The 10,925-nt window shown below is 38.0% G+C and overlaps 1 protein-coding gene and 1 long non-coding RNA gene across 2 annotated transcripts; one reads left to right on the top strand and one right to left on the bottom strand.

Annotated features, from left to right (window-relative positions):
• Positions 1 to 500: 500 nt before the first annotated feature.
• LOC117293941 lies at positions 501 to 4,773 on the bottom strand. The gene is made up of 5 exons (XM_033776438.1): positions 4,628 to 4,773; positions 3,757 to 3,879; positions 2,805 to 2,940; positions 2,446 to 2,541; positions 501 to 1,315 (listed from the first exon to the last, which is right to left on the bottom strand). Exons 1-5 carry the CDS (start codon positions 4,757 to 4,759, stop codon positions 1,131 to 1,133), a joined length of 672 nt encoding a protein of 223 aa, XP_033632329.1. The 5' UTR covers positions 4,760 to 4,773; the 3' UTR covers positions 501 to 1,130.
• A 2,707-nt stretch (positions 4,774 to 7,480) lies between these two features.
• On the top strand, positions 7,481 to 9,483 carry LOC117293224. Its single transcript, XR_004519391.1, has 2 exons — positions 7,481 to 8,104; positions 8,981 to 9,483. It is a non-coding gene; the product is annotated as an uncharacterized LOC117293224 (long non-coding RNA).
• Positions 9,484 to 10,925: the final 1,442 nt, after the last annotated feature.

Genomic DNA, 10,925 nt, shown 5'->3' with positions numbered 1-10,925 from the left:
TACTTAAACAATAAACTACAGAAGAAAGTAAAAACAAAAATCGTTAGCAAAAAAAAAGAAAAACATTAGACCCCTAAATGAGTTGAGGAAAAGGTTTAGGAAAAACAAAAGGCCCCAACATGGGTTGGTAAAGGCGCTTTGCGGCTTCGCAGATCGCGCTAGTCTTTTTTCGTGCTTGACAATGTTTTGGGGGTGCCGCGTGCGCCTGGACTAAAGGCTTGATATACAGAAATGAAAACTACTCAACAGGTTTTATTTTCGGAACAAGACAACGTTTATTTTCTTATTAGTGATACGGATTGCCAACTCCCCCCAATCTATTTACCCGCTGAATTATGAAGATGCACACCAAATCGTTCTAAACAATTAATTATAGACCTTTTCGCAAATACCGGGGCGCGCGCGTAAAGCTTGGAATTAGGTGCATTGTGGTCTAGCTGGTATCCAAATTTGATCCATATATATCCCACAATGCACCTCATTCAACAGTCTGCGCTTGCGCATTGGTATTTGCGATAAGGTCTATTTTGAGGGAGCGAGTCTGTGACAGCGCCCTCTTTTGAAACAAACCTTTTCAGATCATGTATAATATTTCGGCAAGGCTAAGTTCATTTATTTAATTTTTTGTTTATCCCAATGGATGTGGCAAAAATAGTCTTCTGGATAAAGACAGGGGACCAGTCGTCTGCATTCAGTGTACAATGTGTGGTATGTACATCTACATGTGACTTGCATGTAATGTTGTTGATAATTATGTTTGAAGGATTTGACTGTGCATCTCCTTGTGAAAAGTGTGTAAGGTGAAAGGTGATTCTGGACGGGGATTGACGTTGGCTCAATGGGAGCTCTGTGGCGTATTTATTATTGTTACCTTCTTGTTTACATGGCCAGACTGGGTGTGTAGGGAGTTTATTCTTAGAATCTTTGTGCGTTGTTTCTTGTGCAATACTTGTATCTGAGTGCCTGCCTTTCGTAACTTGTTTTATATTTGTCGTGCTTGTTGGAGCAATGTTATGTCTTTTTTTGGAGAGTAATACGGTTTCTTATATTTTATGTCTCATAACTGACGGGCCTCGAATGCGTGACGTCAGATGTTCAGGCTCGGCCTGATGTTGACCTATCGTTGCTATTTAGGTGATCTTGAGGACGGGTACCATTGCTTGTAGTTTCTGCGTGCCATAATATCCGTACTGACACCAGCGTTTCTCCACAAGTTGCCATAGACCCTGTTGAGTAAATGACTTAATGGATGCATCGAGTCTGTCTTGCCATTCATCTAGTACCTGGGTGCTAACTGTGAACATGATGAAACCCCCTGAAAGTAAAAAGACAACTTGCAAAATCCTCACGTTCAACACACAAACAAACAACAACATCAGCAGCAGTTGAGCAGCAGCTATACAGCAACAATAACTTTTCACAGTCGTGACACTAAGTGTCCTTGACTTCGTCATTGCTTACCCATTGCTTAACCATTGCTTCGTCCTTCGGATGGGACGTAAAGCCGTTGGTCCCATGTGGTGTGTAACTCATGTAACAGAACGCGGTGCACTTATCACGTAACAGAATCCGGTGCACTTATCGAAACGAGAAGGGGGTTCGCCCCGGTGTTCTTGTCTGTGGCTGTTAAATGCTCCATAGCACCTAACCCTTATGAGGTGCTACATATAATTAGGTTGCCCCTTGTCTTGGCTGTAGTGCCCCTTCAAACGTTTCTTATAGAATTTAAGATCTTCCAATGAAAGTGCCCTTTACAAAATGAAACTGGCCTTGCCTTCTCAAATATGAAGCTCCAAGCTTGTGTTCAAAATGATGTTGCGTTAAAGTCACCTGGAAGTGGTATTTTTTCAAAATAAAGCTTTTGTCACTAATATAATGTGTTTTGATGAGTGAAATGTGAATAAACGGTTAACTAAGGTTTTTTTAAAAATCAGTTCTTATATTATTTACAAATTTAAGAGTAGACCCCGACCCGGGCGCTGTTCGTGACGTCAATCGAGGCAGACTTTGCCTGTAATGCGTAGAGTAAACACAATTGCAAAGTACATGTACAGACCAAGTCGTGAGTTTGTACGTTTCAAAAAATGTGTTTGAGTTTTTTTCCGGCAATGCCGACCAGGTGTATTGCTGCTGAATGCAGAAAAACACTTTTTGGATTGTACCAACTCACGACTTGGACATACATGTACTTTGCATGTGTGTTTACTATACGCATTGCAGGCAAAGTCTGCCTCGATTGACGTCACAAAAGGGGTAGGCGGAGTCAGCCCCCAAACAACTTTATATGTTTTTTAAACATATAAATCGTGACAAACAATTACTAAAAAAATTGTTTTATTGTTCGTAAGCATATACTCTTATGTTTGAGAGAAAAAAAAATCTATTTCCAGGTGACTTTAATATTTATTGTGTTAAAAAAATAACTAAACTATTTTACATAATTACCTGGTTTTGTGATGCGGATTAGCTCAGGAAAGCACGAATCAGTAACATGACCGCAGAGTCCAAAAGATCCGCACATCAATACAGCATCGTAGACATCTGTCCACACATATTTTTTAAGAAATATAATTTCGACTTCAAGGCACTAGACACATTAAGTAATTGTCAAAGGTCAGTATTCTCACTTGGTGTATCCCAACAGTATAATGCATAAAATAATAAATCTTTTTGTAACACATTAATTTACCTATTACCAAATTCCTTGCTTTTGTCACAAAATTATTACATTGTGGGTTGTGCCGGCAAGTGTTACACCCTCGGTGCTTGCTTTGTATATGATTACACTAATTTCACTCACTCACCGTTTTGAATCTCAGTCTTATGATCGTCGAGAGTATCGCAGATATAATTCATATAAGCCTGGTGTGTCTTACTTTTATCTAAGGAACGCTGAGACGGATCTAAGGCGTCGATGCAGGTAAAACCTCGCAGTTTTAACTGCAACATATAAAGTAATTCAATTCAAAGTAAAGTCTTGTTTTATATCAGGCCTGTATGCTTCGTTTTTGAAATGACAAGGGCACCAAGGCAATGGCAAGGGGGCGTGGAGGCACACGCCTTCGTTGCCTCCATGAAATATCATGCCTGTTAATATTGTGTCGGGACTGGTGAAGATAATATTAAACATAAATGACAACATTGTGAAGTTGTTTCTTCACAGCTGTTCCGACTTTCTAAAGTCGGAACAGCTCTTGTTTTCGTCAAGATTGGTAATAGGCGTTCCGACATAGCAGTCGGAACAGCTATTGTTTTCGTCAAGATTGTTATGAGGCGTTCCGATCATATAGCAGTCGGAACAGCTATTGTTTTTGTAAAGATTTGTACATAGGCGTTCCGACATAGCAGTCGGAACAGCTCTTGTTTTCGTCAAGATTTGTAATAGGTGTTCCGACATAGCAGTCGGAACAGCTATTGTTTTCGTCAAGATTGTTATGAGGCGTTCCGATCATATAGCAGTCGGAACAGCTATTGTTTTTGTAAAGATTTGTACATAGGCGTTCCGACATAGCAGTCGGAACAGCTCTTGTTTTCGTCAAGATTTGTAATAGGTGTTCCGACATAGCAGTCGGAACAGCTATTGTTTTCGTCAAGATTGTTATGAGGCGTTCCGATCATATAGCAGTCGGAACAGCTACTGTTTTTGTTAAGATTTGTACTAGGCGTTCCGACATCAGTCTGAACAACTATTGTTTTCGTCCAGATTTGTATTATTTTTTTGCTCGTTCAGTTTAAATGTCTACTCCACAATCTTACCTCAGCTCCTACCATCCCGGTGCCTGATGCTGCATCTAAGATTCTGGCTGATTTATCATCGATAATATCAGATGCAATATCTGCCAGTTTCGTTGGGGCAACGTAGTCATGACTTGTCGAATCCTATAAAGAAATGAACATAACCACTATATTTCGAACATTTTACATATTTTAATTCAGGTTTGAAGACCTCAAAAATAATTTAACCGTCAATATTACGAGTCTAAGGAAATGGTGTTTCGAGGAAACGATTTTTTTTTCGAGTGGATGAAACAGGTCTATGTCATGGGAAGGAATGTTTTTCCTGTTAGTAATTTTCCGTTTTCCGTCTATATTTGTTTTTTAGTGGTAAAGTCATGTGTATATCTACTTGCCAGGTAAATTTTGTTCTTAAGAGAACCTGTCTTGCTATATTCTACAACCGCGGAGTAGATTTTTTGGATTTTTCTGGAAGACGTCTCTTTTCTGAAAAGAACTGACCTGATTTTTAAAAAATTACTATCAGAGCCCAATTTCATAGCTCTGCTTAGCACACGAATTTGCTTAGCATGAAATTTCTTTCCTTGATAAAAACAGGAATGCCAACCAAATTTCCCGGGATTTTCAGGATAACCACCAACAGCTGAATACCTGTAACAAGCAATATGTAACGAATGGTAATTTGGTTGGTATTCCTGTTTTTATCAAGAAAGAAATTTTTATGCTTAGCAAATTTGTGTGCTTAGCAGCTCTATGAATTTGGGCCCTGGGTGGATGGTAGACAATCGGCTGGGACTAGCTTTTTCGAGGATCGTTTTTAACTGCACTACACGGAGTGAGTTCTTAATTGTCTAATATTATATTATATATGGGCTTCCTATGCCTCGCTTACCGACTCATAGTTGTCTGCCCAGTCATCGTAAACCTGGAAAAGATCCTTTCCTCCACCAGGGAAACTAAAAAGAAGTTTTTTAAAACAATGATGGTCCTTCACTCTTCCCGAATCTTCTGTCATTGTTGACATATTCAGTTGGTATACGTTTGTTAGTCACCCTGAAAATGAATGACAATAAAAACTTCGTGGTGTAGAAGTAATAAACAACATCATAATTGCATTTTTAAGAGACATATTATTCGCTTCGAACAACTGCGGTTATGGAACAAAACTATATCTTTTAATCCCCCAATTTGAAAAAAACTATATCTTTTAATCCCCCAATTTGAATATAAGCAGCGTTACTGCGCTATCCCGTCCTTTAGAAATTAACATTTATTTGCATGTGTTAGTTGTAATGTATATAGCTGCATAGAATTTTAAAAAAGGCTTTCACATTTAAAGGGACACGTTGCCTTGGATCGGTCGAGTTGGTCTTTGAAAAGCGTTTGTAATCGTTTGTTATAAAATACATATGGTTAGAAAGATGTAGGCCTAATCATATGCATTCTACAACAAACGGTTACATACTCTTTTCAAAGACCAACTCGACCGATCCAAGGCAACGTGTTCCTTTAAAGGCAGTGGACACTATTGGTGATTGTCAAAGACTAGCCTTCACAGTTGGTGTATCTCAACTTATGCATAAAATAACAGACCTGTGAAAATTTGAGCTCAATCGGTCATCGAACTTGCGAGATAATAATGAAAGAAAAAACACCCTTGTCACCTGAAGTTGTGTGCGTTTTAGATGGTTGATTTCGAGACCTCAAGTTCTAAACTTGAGGTCTCGAAATCAAATTCGTGGAAAGTTACTTCTTTCGAAAACTATGGCACTTCAGAGGGAGCCGTTTCTCACAATGTTTTATACCACCAACCTGTTTTATACCATCAACCTCTCCCCATTACTCGTCACCAAGAATGGTTTTATGCTCATAATTATTTTGAGTACTTACCAATAGTGTCCACTGCCTTTAAAATACATAGAAAGATGAAAAATGGAAAATGGTTTATAAACATAATCACGGGGTCTTCTAGTCGTGACACTTGTGTCCTTAAGCAAGACACTTATTGTCCAAGGCCCACACTTCGTGTATCACAACTTCTATATAAAATAACAAACCTGTGAAAATTTAGGCTCAATCGGTCATCGGAGTCGGGAGAAAATAACGGGAAAAATCCACCCTTGTTTCCGCACGTTTCGCCGTGTCATAATATGTGTTTAAAATAAGTCCGCAATTCTCGATATCGAGAATTGCTATTGTTTTAATGTTTTCTCAAAAAGTAAAGCATTTAATGGAATAATATTTCAAGAGAAGTCTTTCACCATTCCCTTCTGTAAACCCTGCAAATTATTTATAAATTTGTGAACTTTAAAACAAAATTCTGTTCCGAAAGTGTCCAATGGCTTTAACGTATTCCGAATGTAAGGACGCAATGTAACGTTTGGTCATTGACGTTATGACAATATTGCCTGAGCGCTTTTGGTTGGTTGATATTACGTAATCTTTAATATTTGAAAGTTGTTGCTAAGAAACTTTGTTGGACGTTTTGTAAATTGTGCCTTGGAGGGGTAGTTTACAAAAGTTCCTCCGTGAAATTTACGACACTTTACCTGGCACCCAAGCTGCCATGGTAAAGTGCCGTAAATTTTACGGATATTTTGTTTACAGTGTAGGCCTACTCCTATTTTTGTTTCACAGAGCTCGGAGTATACTGCGTACAGTGGTTACACACGGCCAGTAAAACCAAAATTAATATTAATTTGTTATCCCCGATGCAAATTTCCACCATACATCAAAAGGCTGATATCACCAAAGCCGTTGATAGTTTAGACAAAATACATGATTGTTTTTTTGTTTTAACTTACCGGAATATACAAAGAGAACTGTCAGGTCACTCGTGCAAACTTGAAACTCAGTAATGTTATGGATGAGTCAGTTTATCTCGTCAGTTGAACTCGTACTAGTCCGCCCACCCACGCATCCGTGCTGCTCAGTTCACGTGATTTCCATAGAAACCTTATAAAGTCATAGAGTATTGTTTTCTGCAAAACTTCACGATAGATGTATTTTTATAGAGTATAACTTGTATAGAATGTCTGTAGAACTATTTGTCTATAGAGTATTGTTTTCTGCAAAACTTCACGATAGATGTATTTTTATAGAGTGTAACTTGTATAGAATGTCTGTAGAACTATTTGTTCAGATGATAACTCTATATGTTGACCCGTGCATTGCGACTGTGTTTAAATGCCCCTTTTTCTACCAGTCTGCCCTAGACTGGGCCCAATTTCATAGAGCTGCACGAAAATAGATCGCCTATTTTACACATTTTTACTGGCCAAAATTTCATGCCATAGTACATTGCTTGTGAGTGGTATTTAGCTGTTGTTTACTTAGCATTACAATTGAGTATAGTATATATGTATACCTCCTTTATTTTGGTGTTCGTTTTTACATAGAATTTTTTAAATTTTGTTTTAATTTATGTATTCAATTATTCTGTATTCTTAATTTATTTGTTGTTTTTATGAACACCTACACTTTATTGTAATGTACTTTTACTGCAAAGTAATTTCATTTAAATTTAATTTTTATGATATAATTTTTTTGCATTTTTATTGTATAAATCGAAACTGACGAGTTAAAATGCTGGTCGAATTTTCGTCTGACATTAGACTTGTGGACAAGTCGTTAAATCGGCCCCACGTGCTGAGATAGTGCTCCCCCGACAACACTGCTCTCGCGCGAACTCACTGCTCTCGCGCGAACTGATGGCTCCCCGATTTTGACTCCTCATTAACGACTTGTACAAGTTGTCATCAGTTTGTGCACAGCCTATGGGCACTTCAGCCGAAATCGTACGGACGCATCTGATTGGTCGATGTCGTTAAATCAATGAATATTCAACATGTATATGCTATCAAACAGTACACCCTGTATTGGATGGGTTCGGGAAGTCACATGTATGAATGAACGATCAACAAACCTGTCAGCGTGTATTTATTATGCCTACACACTAGACGTCGTGTGTGTATGGTTGTACTTTTGAGTACGGATTTTCATCGGGAACTTTGACGTGCATATTAAATAAATAACTTCGTCTTAACTTGGTCTGACTTGGTTGATAAACTTGAAGAAAAAAGATATAGAAGCAGCTGTCAAGTAGCCAGTTTTCTCAAGGCATGCAACATGCAAGAGATCTGCTCACGTCGACGACAGGTCGCAAGGAAAAAGAAGAAGAAGCCGCCATTTATATGCATCATGCCAACACACACACACTGCACACAGCGTGTATTGATTGATGAAAGGCAATGACACTTTTGTAAACAAATGATTTGCACCGGCCGAATATTCGATGAAATCAGTAGCCTTGCTCAAGGCAGTGGTGATGGTTGGTGCATACTGTGTTGGCATCATGAAATCAAAACAGGTGAGCTTGCTGTTAAGTTTCTTAATTAAACTACTAATAAATTTGCGTTGACAAATAATATTGCAAAAATCTACCTCCATGGAGTTACCGGTAACTTGGTTTGGGGCTTCTTACTTAAAAGAACAAGTTTTGTTTTGAAGTAAAACTTAACAAAACATGTGTTATTATTCATATAACTCACTGGTTCCACCATGGAGGTAGTTTCTACCTCCATGGTTCCACAAAAAGCACTGTCGTCAGTGGCGGTTGCACCGACACACACAGGTTATTAAAATTGAGCCCCTACTTCTAAAGTTCTAGTTCTACACAAGGTTACTTGTTTTGCATTGTTGTTGGAACTTTTGTATCTAGAGAGTAGAGTCTCAAGCAATGCAAAAAGTACCAAATTTACTGTTTTTGTTGTTGTTGGTTTTTATAATTAAACATAATTGTTTTTTTTTTTAGAAACAATAATAAAACATAATAACAAAATGTTTAAAAAATTTAAACACTAAAACTTAAATAAGATTTGAAATTACATGAGAGTCTTTATTTGTGATGGTGTTGCCTCGAACCTCACTTTAGCCCGTAAGTATTAGGTAGGTTTTATTAGCTGCATGTTATGCCAGCAAACACGTGAACGTGAAGGTCAAAACATTGTGTTGTTAGGTGACGTCACCACTTTGGGCTTAATTCATGCTCACGTAAGACGTCTGCACAGAGAGGTACCTGACGTGAAAAATGGTATCTTCATGTGTGATTTTAACAACACAATTTTCTGACATTTACGTTAACTTATTTGCTTGCAATAAGTATTAGCCTATCATACTACGGATAGTATTACACAATCAACATAAGTTCAGGTCAACATTGTGTGTTTCTTTCTTTTCTCCACAGGGTCACATGGCAGCCTGACAGTGCAAGGGAAACACTCCTCGTTTAAGAAGGAAGTTCGTTCCACCCCTACCCCTAAGCTGCTGTAAAAACTGAAAGTTTGATCTCCTGCCTTACTGCGAGTCATGGGAAAAGTTAGCCGAGATGGATCTGCATTGGAGTGAAGATGTGTACACAAAAACTGATACAACTCTAGACACTCATTAAATTACTCTGGTGCCTGATTTATAAAGAAATGTTCATACAAATAAAATAATCTTAATTGCAATCCTCTGTTTAATTGGTAACCAATGAAGCGATCTTAGAAGGAGCATGGCATCACGACGGCGATTTAACCTAAATATAACACGAGCAGCCCAGTTCTGCAAACTGTGAAGTCTCTTTTAAAATATGCATGTGGGTTTTCTGTAAGCAGCCCATTACAACAATCTAACCGAGAAAGAACATGGCTGCGAATCACATGATGTTATGAATCGTCAGATACATACTTCCTAATCTGTGACACATGAAATCGAACAGACTTGCAAAGCTGGAGCCGTTTTCACGAAACGTTAATCTTAGGGTTTGCATGTTACGTTGCAAGGCTGGGACTCAACTCAAGTCGTAAGATTAACACAAGTTGGAAAGAGTTTGGTGTAAACGAAAGCAGGTCTATTTGATCAGTCATAGACAATTCAATCAAAATATGCACCAAAGTTCTTGACTGATGTGGATGGTGCATTCTGAATGGTTCCAAATGTAAGAATGACATTTATACTGTGCAATTACCAACAATTATTTTGCTCATTTTAGTTAAAATTTATTCTTTCCAATCCAAATACTTAAATATCCAAAGCACAGACTGAGAGGGTTTGATAATGTATAAAGGCTAGGCGGTTGTGCAACATAGGTAGAAGACCCATTTAAAATGTTCATTCAAGTTAGTTTTCCCATATCCACCACTGTTTACATTTCTGTACGGTCTTCTAGCGGTGTCCACCCGAAGGTCCGTTAGTCCGAAGGTTTGATTGTCCGAACGCACAAATTTCCCATAACAGGGGGTTCATTAGTCCCAAAATGAAGTAGGTTTCATTAACCCGTACATTTGATACGATAGTCCGAAGGTTCATTGATCTGAAGGTTCACTGGTCCAAATAAGGTCCGATAGTCCGAATCGACGATCAAACCTTATTGTCAATTCGGACTATCGGACCTTATTGTCAATTCGGACTATCGGACCTTATTGTCAATTTGGACTATCGAACATTCAGACTATTGAACCTTCGGCCATCGAGCTGTAACCCTTCTAGCACTCGCCTAGTTTGTAAATTGTTTAAAGTGTTTTGTAATGAACAGGTTTTGCAAAAGTCAACTACTCACTATGTTTATATAGCAACCTGGAAGTGCAAGGGAAACACTCCACATTTTCTTTATTTACAGTTTCTACCATCAATATCCATTAGTCTGAAGGTATTTTCATTGTTTATTGCTCAATTTAATTTATTTATTTCAACCACTGGTTTGCATTTGTTGATCGATTTATCAATAAATTTGTTTCTTGTTTTTTGTTTGAGGCAAACTACAATTTGAGTCACTGTTCCTTTTTTGCATTTCACGGTGTCTTTACCCTATTTGAGCCTTATATTAATTGTTATGATTGCTTGGAAGTGAGGAGTATTTTTCGTGGTTACAGTTGCTTAAAACAAAACAAAAGTACAGCTGCTATATGAAACCTTGTCTTGCAATATCTTGGGCAAGTAGAGTGTATGTCGATGATTAGCTATAATACCTTTAAAATACATCGACATCTGAAAAGAGTTACTGAAATTTTCCGGAATCCCTGCGATCCGCACACGACTGCCCTGTGAAACTTGTCCACAAGACTCACATATCAAACTTCCACATGTCGACCATGGTTTTCAAAATCACTTTTTAGATGAAAACTTAAAATAAAAAACATTTGTCAGTA

This window comes from Asterias rubens, chromosome 8, assembly GCF_902459465.1.
Source record: "Asterias rubens chromosome 8, eAstRub1.3, whole genome shotgun sequence".
In the NCBI taxonomy this organism is placed as follows: domain Eukaryota; kingdom Metazoa; phylum Echinodermata; class Asteroidea; order Forcipulatida; family Asteriidae; genus Asterias; species Asterias rubens.
This window is presented reverse-complemented; position numbering and strand designations above follow the sequence as displayed.